The following is a 16403-nucleotide window of genomic DNA, read 5'->3' as shown; positions in this document are numbered from 1 at the left end:
TTCTCACTATTATCTCTGCCCCACGGTAACTACTCCATTTCATGAATTTGAACATTCAGGGGTTCAGATTTGGGTAACAGCGTCCCCTCTATCCCCACCCTTCATTAAGTAAGCCAAGAAGCCTACAATCTTGCACATTCAACTTTAATAAGTAAATTTAATCCTGCTTATACCTGTATTGTAGCCTTAAATGTCAGTTGAAATAAAATAAACTGTTCCAAGGGGTAATCTTTGTTTTAAAGAAAAAAGTTCTTGCCGAAACCGGTTTGGCTCAGTGGATAGAGCGTCGGCCTGCAGACTGAAAAGTCCCAGGTTTCGATTCTGGTCAAGGGTATGTAGTACCTTGGTTGCAGGCACATCCCCAGTGGAGGGTGTGTAGGAAGCAGCTGATCGATGACTCTCTCTCATGGATGTTTCTAACTCTCTATCCCTCTCTCTTCCTCTCTGCAAAAAAATCAATAAAATATATTATAAAAAGAAAAAAGTTCTTAATAGGTTGAATGTGATTTCTATTTATAGCCTGAAATGGTCTAGACTCTTAAATATGTTTCAGATATTCATTTGAACCTAAATTATTTACTAAATATTTGAAAATATGAGAAGACTTTTCCTCTTAAAACCAGGGTTAGAGTTTCAATTTTCTCTGAGTTTTATAAAACCAACAAGAATGGTGAAGACAATTGACTATTAATAAAAGATCACCTAGACAATTTACCCTCACTGTCTTTAGCAGGATTAGTTCCTAGAGAAGGAATTCCCACAGATTTCCTAGAAACTCTTAGGGCCTTAGGAAATGCCTCCTAAAAGTTAGTGAATTGTCTCTAGAACAATGCCCCCTAATCTTTTTTAGTCTTAGATTTCTCTGAGAGTCAGATCAAAGATGCATGCATTCTAGGGAAGTTCAAGGATCTGTCTGCCCTGTTTTTGTTTGGCCAACTTTGTAACAATGGTTCCTACATTTTTAAATGGTTGAAAAAGTAAAAGATAAAAAATATTTCATAATGCATTAAAATTATATGAAATTCATATTTTAGTGTCCACAAACAAAGTCAACTGTGCCCATTGGTACAACAAAAAGTTGTAGCTACTTGTTTTCTCTCTTGCTATAGAAGTGCCTATATAATATTCTCAATTTTGCCCATTGTCCCACAAAGCCTAAAATCTTCACTATTTAGTCATTTACAGGAAAGTTTGTTGACCCTCATTCTAGAGGATTCCCCAAAAAATAAAGCACTCTATCAATTTATTACTAAATTAAAGTACTAATTATATATAAACCTATTGATGTGAATTTAATACTTGTGGCAAGATTCTAGAAGTTGAAAATGCTTGGCTTTAGAAACAAATACTGAATTATTCACTGAAATGTTCTTTTAAATAGTCACTAAAATTAGTATTCCTTTTTTCCCTTATTTATTAAGATATTACATATGTGTCCTTATTGCCCCATTGCCCCCCTCCCCACTCCCTCCTTCATTCCCTCATCCCCCTGTTGACTGTGCCCATTGGAAGTCTTTTGGTTGATCTCTCCCATTTACCTCTACCCTTATCTACCTTCCCTCTGAGGTTTGACGGACTTATAGATGCTTATCTGTCTCTGGATCTGTTTTTGTTCATCAGGTTATATTGTTCATTATATTCCACAAATGAGTGAGATTATGTGATATTTATCTTTCTGTGACTGACTTATTTGCTTAGCATAGCATAATGCTCTCCAGTTCCATATATGCTGTTGCAAATGGCAAGAATTTCTTCTTATTTTTTTTTTTTTTTACCATGGTGTAGTATTCCATTGTGTAGATATACCACAGTTTTTTAATCCTTAACTGCTTGTTAATAGGAAAATAACTACTAAGCAATAAAGATAGATGTAATCCTATACAGGCAAAATGTTAGGAGTCACCACATGTTGGTCTTAAAGGATTTTGAAGCACCATTGAATAATAATATAATTCAATGAAAAACTATGCTTTAAATATATATGTCCAGTTTACACATACATTTTAGAAACATCGATTTAATACTTAAGTGGTTTATTCATCAAGCTAGTATAAAGAAATAAATAGTAAATGTTATGCTAAATCAATCTTTGTGCCTCCCCAACAGCCTATATCTATTTGTAGTTGTGTTAACAATATCCAAGGTCAGTTACAAATATTGTTGGATGAATGCAAAGTCACTTTGGCTAATCCTGGCCAGAAAGTAATGTAATAATTGAGGCTTTTCATCTCTGAGGTCCTATTTAGAGGTGGATGACTAAAAAAATTTTTTATAGGATGATACACATTTGGTAACAGTTTGTTGACTTGATTTTAATACCAGAAAAATAGTCCTCTTAACTTTTATTAGCACTCATAATACCTTAGTTTTATTGCTCATTTACAAGAATTTATATAGTACAAAAGGAAGTTTGTTTCACCATCACCATGCATATTTCTATCCTTAGATTATCCCAAAGCACATTAAAATGTATAATTTTAGTTTCTTTCATACTTTATTAACTGTTCACATGGAGCACAAATGAATAATCTTGGTTTCATAGTTTTTGTTTGGTCATCTCCACACTCTTAGTGTGAATTTTTTGCAGGGACTGGAGTGGCCAAAAGGCACATAACCTCCAATAGTTAATTGGTTCCTTGGTAATTAAGAGTTAACTTTATAAACAGACATAAGCAGATACGGGTGTTTATGTACTAATCATACTTGTTAATGAATAAGTCACCATGGCTCCAGAGAATACTAAGAAAAAAATAAGTTCAAGGGTCAAAAGTGGATAGCTATTCTCACCTAGACCTGGATTTTGTGACCTTATTAGTCACAGAAGTCTCTAAGGAAGAGGAAGCATTAAAGGTAGGCAAGTATATAGATGACGGATCAATAGATTATTGTGGGTATAAAAGATATAAAGTATAGCATGCAAGAGAGGACAAATCCTGGTTTGGAAATGCCTGTATTGGGTGGAGGACAAGCTACAAAGTAGGCCAGAAGTTATAACTGTGAACTTACACACAGATCAGCATATCACCTGAAGATGACTAGAGGTAAGGACCTGTGAAGAGGGCAAATGACTTCTTCCTTATATGGACAAGGCATTTTTTACTTTGTTCCTAAGAAGTGAACAAGAACTTACCTAAAACTACTTGTTGGTAAACCACAATGTGATAGTAATGACAATTCAATTAACTTTAGCATGCTACTAGGAAAGGAAAAGTAGTTTTATAAAATCAAATGGCTGCTTAATTTAAACAAAAGTTATGAAACTAAATATAAATTTTGAGGAGAAAAATGGCAAGATCTTAGAAAAGCCAAAAACAAACAAACAAGAAACAACAACAACAAAAACCCACATGGAGGCTGAAGACTAAATATCTCAGTGCGACTCCAGGATAAATTGATGCCAAGGATTATGATGATCAGGGGTTCAACAAACAATGACCACAACTACCAAAATAACACAAATAAAAACAAAACCTTGCATGGTTAATAGCAAGAGAGCTACATATGAAAAAAATAAAAGCCCAAAGCTATAAAAATACAGAAGATTGAGTATATATCAGAAAAGTAATGAGGTCAAAAAAACATTAATTCACCATCTTACCATTGTCATACTTTCCTAGAAGGTAAAGATTGTTTCTAATTCATCTTTTATCCACCTCTTATCCTCTTAAATGTTTGGCACAGAGTAGATGCTCAATAAATGTTTACTGAATTGAGTGAAAAGGGATTCCTGCCAAAACCGGTTTGGCTCAGTGGATAGAGTGTCGGTCTGCAGACTGAAAGGTCCCGGGTTCAATTCGGGTCAAGGGCATGTACGTTGGTTGCGGGCACATCCCCGGTAGGGGGTGTGCAGGAGGCAACTGGTCGAAGTTTCTCTCTCATCGACGTTTCTAGCTATCTCTCTTCCTTCCTCTATGTAAAAAATCAATAAAATATATATTTTTAAAAAGGGATTCCTAAGCCATTGACTACTTTTATGATTACCAATTAGAAAAATCCAATTTAAAAATTACAGTACAAAAAGAGACACTCAAGAATCAAAAGCAGTGGACAAATGCATCAGTTTTTCTCTCTACTGAGGGAGACTAAACATAATGCCACTCACAAATTGTCTTTTGATATAAATGTGAAATGCTAGATCAAGTAGTATGAGAAGCTCAGGGTATTTTATACACTCATATATGTATACTGTATGTGTGTGGATGTGCATGGATACACACATACACACATTTGTATATATGCATTTTTACATTGCAGTAGTTAAGTACAAAAATGTATTCAATAAAGAGTTCTGAGAAAAACAACTTGTTGATACTATAGACCAACATATGTAACTTCTTATCACAAAAAGTCTTTGTTCCAGGGAAGTAGTGAATTGTTAATATTACTGGTATTCACAGAATGATTTAAGAGAGATTAGGTAAAAAAAAAAGGCTTTAAAATATTCAGTAGATCCTTACAGGATACTAAGACAAATTAGGAATGTTTGGAGGACCAGCTTAACTTTAAAATTAGTATCATGTGCAGTGGCAACCACAGGATTTATGCTAGGTCTCCTGATGGAGATCTGAGCAAGGAGATAGCTTTTTCTTTTTCTTTTTTAATATATTTTTTATTGATTTTTGTACAGAGAGGAAGGGAGAGAGATAGAGAGTTAGAAACATCGATGAGAGAGAGTCATCAATCAGCTGCCTCTTGCACACCCCCTACTGGGGAATGGGCCTGCAACCAAGGTACATGTCCTTCACCGGAATTGAACCCAGGACCTTTCAGTCCTCAAGCCGACGCTCTATCCATTGAGCCAAACAGGTTTCGGCAGGAGATAGCTTTGATAAGAAAAAATATTATCCTCAGTAGGTGAAATTGTCAAGCATTGGTTTTGTTTATTATTAGTGTTGTCATTTTATTTATCTTCCATCAAGGACAAAGCTTTACACAGAGGTTTCCCAACTCCGTGCCTTCATCTCACTGGTGAACAGCAGCAAACACTTTTGAGGTAGCTGACTATAGCTTAGACTGTGACCAAGACAGGAACGCTAACAGGCTCATGTGGTTTCATTAGCACCAGGCTCTAAACAACTGAACTAATCAGCCCCAAAGGAAAAGGACACACAATGTACTGAGAGGAGATTATGTTTAATGTATCTCATGGGAAAGTATGAGGGAGGATAAAGGGAGAATTTTGAGCTTTATCACTACCAAAGAAACTGGGATCCATAAAAGATATCATGAACAAATGCCCTCTGTTTGTCTGCAAAATTGTAGCATTTTTGCTTAACTTTTGGGAAAAGGATTTCACATTGTGAAATAACAGACTTGGCACAAGGCAGCAAACCCACTGCTGGTGTCATCTATCTTGTTTTACTATAAAAGGAGCTTGAAGCAGTATAATATACATAGCCTTGGGAAAGAACCTGAATAACTATTCTACTTTGGACCAAAAGTGAATCTGGGACCTGTAGGGCCTGAAGTCTTTCAGTAGAGTTGGGGAGGGGAGGTTTGTACAGAAATATATTTTGCAAATTTTACAAAGCTATTGTAAACATATTGTTTGGGCTTCTCCAAGGACCTTGAAAATGAGGGCTCCTGAGACGTCACTAACTTGAAGTTAACTATAACCCTGGAAATAATTTGTTGAACAAATAAATAATGTTAGCCTTCAGTTGCTATCTGTAAATAAAATCTTCTCTAATATTTTAGAGAACGTAGTGAAATCCAGATAAAATGTGAGCTCATCTTATGGTTTTACTTCATCCTGTCCTGTGATGTGATTTGGTCAACTTGTCCTTATGGAACTTCACATGATAGTGACAGTCATAATTATATTAAGAACACATTACCCTTATAATCTACTGACTTGAACATTTTGCAAAAATCACTTTAGAAGACATTCAATGTTACCACATCCATATGAAAGAGCTACTTGTCATTTTGCAAGTGGGTAAACTGAGAAATCCATTGAAGAACTGCCATTAAAATACACAAGACTAGTAATCTGGAATGTGGACATAGTTTCCTTTTCCTTGAAATCTACAAAATACCTTGGCCATCTTTTTCATGATAATTTTATTTATTTTAAATTTATCTTTATTGTTGAAAGCATTACAGATGTCACCTTTCTTCCTAATTGTCATGATACTTTTAAATAAAAGGACCATAACTATAGGAAGAGGGAATAAAGAATTCAGTCAATAATATTAGTTTATGTGAACTAGAAAAAATGTGCTCTTATGCTAATATGCACAATGTATAATGCACCTTGGTGAGAAAAAGATATTATCCTTTTGTCATTAACTACTAAATTATTTAACTATTAAACTCTTTCAAAATTATAAAGTAAATAAATATTTTGCAATTTTCTTTCAAGATAATTAAAACTGCTTTAGTACAAAGTTTCATATACTAAGACATACCTTATAGCTCTCATTTTTAAAAGAAGAACATTAAAAATATTGGAGTCTAACAATAATGATGTTATTTATTAATTAGTATATCTCCCTTCTTCATATCTACTGGAAAGTCCTATCTTTCCCCTTTTGGTTCTGAAGTGTCACATAACCTTCCTTTCTTACTATATTAATGTCATATAAACATATAAGCTTGTTTATGATAAATGTAGGTGGGGAGAATTCCAGATAGACATTAGATGATTCTATCTACGATGAAGGAAAAGCTTGGAATGAAACCCATGCTTATAACCTCTTTGGTTAGGGACACCACAACCTGGCCACAGGAATGCAAGCCATGAAAAGCATAAAGCAGAGCAGATTTGGCACACCTTAGATGGTGAGCCAAATATGCCAAGGCAATAATCTCTGTATAAATCATCAGGTGAGTATACTTGACTGAGTCAAGTTTACCTATGTGTAAATAACTGCCTCCATGTGAATCAACACATTCAGGAAGAGAAACTAAAGAAATTTACTAGATATGGACAGATCTAGATAGTGAAATGTCTAAATAAAAATATTTTAATAGCTTTACAATACCATGTCCACTTTATACTTATATATATTGCATCCAACAGGAAGACTCTCTCTGTAATGAAAATTCTTAGTTGTGAAATTAAAATATTAGACCATTAGGTTTGTTTGAGAGTAGTCCAGTGTGTCTACTTTCCCTAAAATTCTTGTACAGTGCTCATTTGCCTCTCTAATGACATCAAGGGGAGTTTTTAAACTTAAATTTTTTTGCTGTGAACATCAGAAATTCTCTTAAACAACACTGAAAAATATTAGGGAGTCACACGATTTCTCTCATTTGCTCAACTTCCTCCATAGGGCTAACAGAAGCTTTCAGAGGTGGACATTTATACTATCAGATGTAAATTCAGGCCTGTTAAATACAGTGAATAAACTTGTCCACTACAACAAGCATTCCATCCCACTTGAGTAGGTGTGGCTTTCATTCATTGTTCAGTCGCACTGAACAGAATGTTTTCTAGCTACCATCCTATTTAGGCTGACATTCCCTATATCTGAGGGCTTATAATAAGCAAACCATACTAAGTTTTCCAAAGAGCAGATATGCTCTTCTGTTATTCTAGAAACAGATTAAAGTATGTTTTGTGGAAAGACCTGAAGTTCAAGCCAATGATATCATATAGGTATTAATATACAACCATACAGACATCATGACTGAAAATTTTAAAAAACTTGACTATTTTGGAGAAAATAATCATGTTATGCAAGGTGTTAAAAGGAATTGAGGATTGTTTTGGGAGAGTAAGTACCAGAGAAGTTAATTAAAATCATGTTACTTTTATAGTAATATCAAAATCCATAATGAAGAACATTTCTTTTGAATCATAATGATAAATGTCATTTAAAATTGTCACTAGCTCAATTCCAATATCCCTACAAAGCAACTTTCTAGACCTCAAAAGAGGATCATATTAACCATTGTGGGGCTAATTTTTAACATGTAATAACTGCAAAAATTAACCTTTTATCAATTTATGACATCACAACAGCTATTTTTAAATACATAATCCACAAGTTAGAAATGCAATTTCCAATTGTTCCCTGGGGTCTAATAAGTGATGACTTACATCTTGTGATATGCTATAAAATAAATTGTATTCCTGTGAGTCATATCAGTCATGTTCTACAGCCTGAAATCTAAAATTACCCTCACTGAAGAAATAAGGCAAATGTATTCCATTATAGAAACCACAGAGAATCAAATTAGAAGGCACAAAAGGCCAGAAAACTCAATGTATCTCTTATTAGTCTCTAAAAAAGCCACCCCCTATTTCCCAGTGTGAGCCATCATGATCGATAATGCATAAAGAGTTGAGACTTGGAATGGAGAGACTCTACTAGAATCTGAATAGAAAATAAATTGTCTTCCTTCTGTCTCCACCCCTACTTTAATGCAGGCCTTGCTCTGATACCCTGAAACAGGAATTTTATTGCTGCCCTGATGCTGTCTCTTGAGTTATGAAAATATATACACTCCAAGTCTATAGAAAAGGCTGAGCTCAGGTGTGTGATAAAATCTGGCTCTATTCTTTTTTCAGTCTGAAATTGGGACATCCCACGAGAACCTGAGAGTAGTAAGGATGGGTGAAAAACTCCTTTGCTTTATTCCCCATCTACTCACATTTTCTGGACTCACCAAACACATTCAGTATTTTGTGGATTTGTTTATCCTGTCTCAGTATCTACCCTGTTTCCCCGAAAACAAGACAGTGTCTTATATTAATTTTTGCTCCCAAAGATGCGCTAGGTCTTATTTTCAGGGGATGCCTTATTTTTCCATGAAGAAGAATATGGTACACATTTATTGTTAAATGAAAATAAAGAAAATTTATTATCTGTATATGGTACGGTCGTATTTACGTTAGTTGTCAACACAAACCAGACAAACTGAATCCTACAGTATCAAAAATTTACTCATTTATTCAATGACAATCATCTCATCATCTTCTGGAACATCATAACAATCAATTCCTGAATTTCCTGGTGAATTTCTTGTGACTCCATTTCTTTCAGAATCAGTGGACCAAATCTCTCATGTTTAGCCTGGAGGTGGGGGGGTTATTTTCGGGGGATGCCTTATATACTCAGAAGGAAACCTGTAAGTAGGTCTTATTTTCAGAGGATGTCTTATTTTCAGGGAAACACGGTAGTAGACTTTCTCTTCCCTGCCCCTTTAGAAGTAGGAAAAAATGTAGATATTTCAGTGCGTGAAAACCTCGTTTAAAGGAGTTCAACCATGTAAAGCAACCCTGAAGGCCAAATAGGAGCTCTGAGGAACTCACTGGTGACTTTCTGGGAACTAATTTATAATGTAATTAATCAGCAATGAATTACAAGGCAAATATTTTTGAAAACTAATATAACATGAAATTTATATATTTTTACTTAAATTTGTCTAGATGTTCTGGGAAATGAAAATCACAGTGCAAAATTTTAGTGACTCATCAATGCCCCTGCCGCCTGTTTTGTGCATTGTCTATAAGTATAAAGTACTTAAGGGGTGTCCTATCTACACATATCTCCTTTAATTCTGAGAATCAACTTTATAATGGGACTAGAGGGATGTCTGACTGCCCCTTTAGGCATGTTCCTGGGATCAGGCCTAAACAGGCAGTTGGGCATCTCTGTCACAGTACAGGACTGCTGGCTCTCAAATGCTTGCCTGCCTGTCTTCCTGATTGCCCCTAACCGCTTCTGCCTGTCTGCCTGATCACCCCCTAACTGCCCTCCCCTGCAGGCCTAGTCACCCCTAACTGCCCTCCCCTGCTGGCCATCTTGTGGTGGCCATCTTGTGTCCACATAGGGGTAAAATCTTTGACCACATGGGGGCAGCCATCTTGTGTGTTGGTGTGATGGTCAATGTGCATATTACTCTTTTATTAGATAGGATAGAGGCCTGGTGCATGGGTGGGGTCCAGCTGGTTTGCCCTGAAGGGTGTCCCAGATCAGGGTGGGGGTTCCCTTGGGGCATGGGGCGGCCTGAGTGAGGAGCCTGTGGTGGTTTGCAGGCCAACCATTCCCTCTGGAGACCCAAGAGGAGGCCTTAGTATCTGGGATTTATTTACCTTCTACAATTGAAACTTTGTAGCCTGGAGCAAAGCCAAGCCTCCTGCTTGCTCAGTGGCTACAGCCATTTCTGTTGGAATTTATTTATCTTCTATAATTGAAACTTTGTAGCCTGGAGTGGAGGCCTGGGCCCCCCAGGGTTTGTGGAAAGCTTGGCTCCCTCCATCACCTGGGAAACCTAAGCCTCCCTTCTGCTGGCTCTGTGGCCACAGCCATCTTGGTTCAGGTTAATTTGCATACCCGCCACTGATTGGCTGGTGGGAGTGGCTGGTCAGCATGGCTTGTGGGTAATTTGCATATTAGTCTTTTATTAGATAGGACAGTCAATTCCTCTCTGCACTCACATTTTCATTATATCTAAATATTATATACTATCACCATTCATCAGCACTGATGAAATAGGTAACAAATAAAGATAACATAACCCTTCCAAGTTAGTATCTTGTTAATGGTCTAAAACAAGCAGGCCAGCTAGAATTAGAATGAGACATCACTGAACTAAGTTTAAGACCCGGTAAATTCAGCAGAAAGGGGAGTTTTCAATTCCTCCTAGAAACCCAAATTGCAACTTGATATTTTAAGGTAGCAAAACAAGATGAATTATCAATAGGAAAAAAAAGTGCTTTAAAAGGATCTAAGCTTACTGATCCACAAATGTAGTAGAGACTGATCTAGAATGACACCATAGTCTTATTAATTTTTGCAAAGGAAAACTCTATAGCTAGGTTAAATTAAATCCACCATCAAATATCTGGCCAGCATTCCTCAAGACTGACAAGGTCACGGGAAACAGGGAAAGACAGAAACAGTCACAGACCAGAGGAGAGAGGGGGACAGATTCAAATAAATGCACTGTGGTGTCCTGGATTGGACTTTGGAACAGAAAGAATGATGAGATCTGAATAAAGTCTGGAGTTTAGTTAATAGCAATGTGTAAATGTCAGTTTCTTAATTTTGACAAAAATACCATGGAAAAATATTAACAGTGGGAGGAACTGGGTGAGAGATCATTTGGGAACCTTTTGCACTATCTTCACAACTTCTCTTTAAATTTAAAATTGTTTCAAAATAAAAAGTATTAATAAGTAACAATAAAACCATGAAAAACTGTTATCATAGAATTCATAGATTTACATCATGTAATAATGATCAAACCTCCTCGTCATTTTAAAATTTCCTGTTCCTCTACTGATATTTTTTCTATAAACTGAATTCATGTTTAAATATAGCCCAGATTTTAAATTGAATACACCTGATTGCTCCGTTCACATGCAGGGCAGCTTTGTAGTATCAATTAATATATTAGCTTGTGTCTAAATCCTCTGTAACTAACTTCCCAAAGGCCCTGCAAGGTTATTCCAATGTAGATATATATTCTTTTTTTTTAAGGCACACATGTGCAATTTTTTAAAAACAATGCTGTGACTTACAAATGATGGCATTTGAGCATTTTGGAGCATAAACTGCATCTGCTGGGCAAACATGGCTGCGGCAGTCTTTTGTTGAATCAGATTGTTCCGTCCATTAATTTCCAGCTGGGTTTTTAAGTGTGGAGGAGGGTGAAGGTACTTGCAATTCTCTCTAGCACACCGACCCTAAAAATGAAGAATTAGAGTAATTTTCATTATTTTTTCTAAGGATCTGATATGGCTAAGAAAAATAAAAGTGCATTCTCAAACAATGAGGAAACCAAGGGAAAATGTTAATTTTCCCTCAATTGAGGGGTGGAGAAAAAATATATATAAATATATGACATACTCATAAATATATATTTTTAAATTTTAGACCCATTATGCTGGACATTTTAGGGTCTAAATTTCTTTTCCATAAACCTGTACAATGTGAGGAAAAAAATGTTGAAATCCACTGACATTCTTTTAACCATAGAATATATCCCTTTACCTGGTTGCCGTGTTGTTCTTTAGGTTCCAGAGAAAATGGCTCTAGATCATTTGGATAATTGATACCAAAGTTTATTTTGGAGTCACAGCTATATGGATGTTTTATTGATGGTTTAAGCACTTCCAAACAGAATAATATATCAATCCTGTGAAATCAAGCATCTTTAGTGTTGCCTAAATGTTGACACGGCTACTATAATATATATAGTGTTTACTATGTGTAGCAAAATTGACAGATATGTATTACATTGTCAGATGTGACCTGCTGTGTTTAGCTCATGAGCATTATATAAAGCAGCTAATTATTATCTCATTTAGATTACTGGGTTCACCATAATTTGTTTAAGGCAAACAAAACTGCAAGCAATTTTCACCCTCACAAATGCTAGAGATGGGTGAATAAAAAGGCAACATTTTTTTGTTCCAGGAGAAAATGAATTAGTTCATCAACTGGTTTGAACACATGCTGTGATTTTCCTTATTTATGATTTCTAAATGATTCTCACAGTCACATTTCCATATTTATCTTGTTACTAAAGCCTTTCTATAATTTCACTCAGAATCAAGTTATCTCTTTCAAAACATATAATGCAAAACCAAATCACTGCAGCTGCTCTTTTAAATATCAGGTCACTGGGATGAGCTGGCTCTATTATTTTACTTTCTCTGGCAAGAAGCTGGGTACAACTTAAAATGTAGTTTGAGAAATTAGATGTTCAACTTTTGTTTTCTGTCAGGGTTGTCCTTTTGTTTCTCCCATTGATCAATTTATTTTCAATCAAATTAAGTGATTTGTAAAATAAAATAATATCTTAGTTTCAAATCCTGGAAAAGGAAAATTTATTAGCAGTAAGAATTTACAATGGTATTAACTCATTTTTTCCAAATTCATAAAAGTAGTCTAAGAATAGCTATATGATTTCAGCACATATTACAGCTGTAATAAATTTTTATATGCACTAAATATCACAATAATGAAGATTCTCCCTCATTAATATGCCTTCCAACAGATAACATGAGCCTCTGTTTTACACTTACTACAACCTGCACCAAGCCAAAGATGGTCACAAGGATTTTAGTCCCTAGATTCTCCAGTCTCAACCCAGTATAACTGAGATAATCTGGCTCAGAATTAACAGCCCTGGGGAGCAGCGATACTTATGTCTTCCACAGCCAAGCACATTAGTTTATACTTCAGCATTTCTCTTCTTCTCACACTTTGACATTAAAGATTTCCCCAAACTTTGGTCCTAAATCATTTTCTCTCCTCTCTAATCTCTTTTTCTTTGGGGAATTAAATTATTGTGAAATTTCATGTATCACAGTAATTGCTAGGATCTAAATCTCGATCTCTCTGACTTCTCTTCTGAATTTCAGTCCTTTTTATCACTAATTGCAGCGGTATTCGGAAATCCTGCCCCCTAACCAGGTCTAAATAACTTACTCCTGACCTTTTCCTCCTTAGACTGTTTTCTCTTTTCCTGCATATTCATATTTTTTAAGACCCTTTCTCAAATCCCCATACTTTAGGGCAGTTTCATAGCAAGTCATGAAAAAAGAAATTAGGCACCTGCTGAGCAGGATTGCCTTAGGATTGTAAACCAATCCTGGTAGCTTTCCCAGATAAGTGGCAAACACAACCATGGACATTTATACAGAACACAATTTGTACCCCTCCCCCCACCAAAAAAAAGCTGTATAATGAAGACTGTCTCTTATATTCAGAAATTCCAAACAAGCAATCATTTTTTTAAAAAAAGAGGAAAGAAATAATTAGGAGTTTGACTTTTGTTACAATTTATAGTTTTAACATAATTTCCATTAAATACAATCAGAGGTGGGTTAGGAAGGAAAGGAGGGAGAAAACAAGGGGTATCTGGCATGTCTTACCAATCTTCAGATAAAGAATTACTACCTGCCTTTGTGTTTTTATATAATTTTCCTTTACATATAATAACGTTTCTTAAGCTTTTATCTTGAGAAACTGGCATTTTTCCCCACAAAGCAAAACAGTATTCAGACATAGAAAAAGAGAAAGAATTACTCTAAAAAGTACATCAAGTTGGGTTTTAAAAATGAACTATGGAATATAAGGCAGCACGATATTTTGTTAAAAAACTTATTTATGAAATTTTATTTGTTTTATAAACTATTATCTGTTGAATGACAGAATCCATAATTTAATTTTATAAAATGCAGATGCATAGCCATAGTACCTTACCAGAAACTGTTGCTTATGTTAAAGAACGTTTATAAAAAACAAAAATATCTGCATTTTCTACCCAAACAGTAAATGAGAAGACCAAATAAATTTATATGAATGTTATCTGTGGAACACAATATTTCAAAAACAAAACAAAACAAAAACAAAAAAATCCAAGGCTCTTAAGTTTTTTTTTTTTTTTCCAAAACATCTTTAGAACTCAGGATAATAAATCTCCTCTGTATAGTATTTAGTCTTCAAAAGGCCCAGACTTAATTTTACACCAAAACATTTTAATTGGAGTTTCGATGGAGGAAGGGCAAACTTTTTTGACATTGGCTAACATTTGCTTTAATCCTTGTAGGGAATTGGACTTTTTGGTAAGCATGTATAAATGGGGTAGGTTGGAGGCAGGGAAAGGACTGCCCAGCACAATATATAATCACTTACTGTTTTTGTCTTTTGGGAAATAAATTTCTATGAACAAAAAAGGTTCCAATGTTGCCCAAGCCAGTTTTTCTCAATGGATAGAGCGTTGGCCTGCAGACTGAAGGGTCCCAGGTTTGACTCCAATCAAGGGCATGTACCTCGGTTGTGTACCTCTATGCAGGCTCTATCCCCAGCCCTGGTTCAGGGCACGTGCAGGAGGCAACCAGTTAATGTGTCTCTATCAAGAGATGTTTCTCTCTCTGTTTCTCCCCCTCCCTTCCACTCTTTCTAAAAATCAATGGGAAAATATCCTTGGATGAGGATTTTTTAAAGAAAGGTTTTAATCATGTCCAAGCCAGCTAAGCACTTTGAATAGGTCATAAGATACCTTCTCACACTGGGTCTATAACAGCCCAGAAAGGTTCTTAGTCTGAAAAAAAAAATCATACCTCAGGTTTCCCAAGCCAAGTCAATGGTGTCCCATGTCCTGTAGAAGACCAAGAAGTTCAGAACTGCCATGTGCTCAGTTCAAAATATTAGACCATGTCATAAAGGTTTATACTATAGTCACCATCCACTGGTAGAGCTAACTATGTACTAGAAACAGCACAAAGACCTGTCAAGCCATGCAGATCTTTTCCTTCTTCTCCTACATATAGACACACAATTTTAAAAAGTATTGAAAATATTAGAGTGAAAACATTTATGCTAGCCTCAGTTTCACTTTTTCCACTTCATTTGGCCTTTAAAACAAACCATTGTCATCTAGACTATGTAACTGAGTTAAGAAAATAACAAAGTGATTAAATAGGAAAGTGATTCTCTGCTGAAATAAGTGCTACTATACCTATGAATCTTCCAGCTTCCTTCTCTTATCTACTCTTTTTGAAAATGCATCCAAAAAGCTGCAGGGGGAGAAAATTGCCAATGAAATTTTCAAAATATATCTTTATCAAAAGAGTTGATGACAGACAAAGACAAGGTTGAAAAGCATTTATAAAACTTCCAAAATTCAATCTATTTCCCTTTCTTATCTTTAAGCTTTACACAAATGCAGTCAAAGACTTTGACTGAGATAAAAAAGTAGCATTATAGAGATTCACATCCCATCTAAGTCTTGGGAACTAGGAGATTCTGTCAGATATAAGTTTTCCCATATACTTGGTGGTAGACAAATCCTAAGAAATGTATTTTCATGGTCATGACAGAAAATTCTACTATCAGAACAAGAAAAGGACCCTATTAAGCTGAAAATGACACCTTGTCAATCAGTTTCTTAACAGAAACAGGTCTTTTCAAAATCACTTGCCTTTTAATACATTTTGAATTATAGAGGGAAGTCCTCTAAAATACAGTAACTCAATTACGTTTTCAAAGATATCTTACTGCTCTTCTAGGCTACCAAGAGTTAAAAGTTAAATGTTAAATAAAGGCAACAAACAGATGATTTGTTCTATGAAAAAAGTTATCCCATTTAAATGATCATCTATTAAAAGAAATAATCCTATTGATTTTATATTAAACCACTGAAAACTACTTACATGCATAGACATGACCTCTCAGAGGAAGTACAGCAATTTTAAAATTACAAATCATACATACTAGGTTGCTGGGTTCCTACAACCATCGCAGACCTATAAAAGGCTAGAAACAATCACAAAGAGCTAAAAGAGAGTCAATATAAACTATCAGCCAGATGTCAGCATGAGAATGGCAAATTCCCCACTTTCTCCTTTTTAGAGTTCTGTCTTTATAAAAATAAATGTAATCAGTATTATTTTTTCCTCCAATATTTTACTATCTATGAACACACACACACACACA

The 16403-nt window shown here is 35.3% G+C and overlaps 1 protein-coding gene across 8 annotated transcripts in view; it reads right to left on the bottom strand.

Annotated features, from left to right (window-relative positions):
- MBNL3 (muscleblind like splicing regulator 3) overlaps positions 1 to 16403 on the bottom strand; it is a 126153-nt gene that overhangs the window by 20015 nt on the left and 89735 nt on the right. For all 8 annotated transcript variants that reach the window (XM_036443293.2, XM_036443287.2, XM_036443289.2 and 5 more), the window contains one exon: positions 11477 to 11641. In XM_036443293.2, coding sequence (XP_036299186.1) covers positions 11477 to 11641 — 165 coding nt within the window. The remainder of the gene's footprint in view (positions 1 to 11476; positions 11642 to 16403) is intronic.

The sequence above is a fragment of the Pipistrellus kuhlii genome, unplaced genomic scaffold, assembly GCF_014108245.1.
Source record: "Pipistrellus kuhlii isolate mPipKuh1 unplaced genomic scaffold, mPipKuh1.p scaffold_m20_p_19, whole genome shotgun sequence".
NCBI classification, from domain to species: domain Eukaryota; kingdom Metazoa; phylum Chordata; class Mammalia; order Chiroptera; family Vespertilionidae; genus Pipistrellus; species Pipistrellus kuhlii.
The sequence above is the reverse complement of the archived record's forward strand: the minus strand, read 5'-3'. Positions and strand labels throughout refer to the sequence as shown.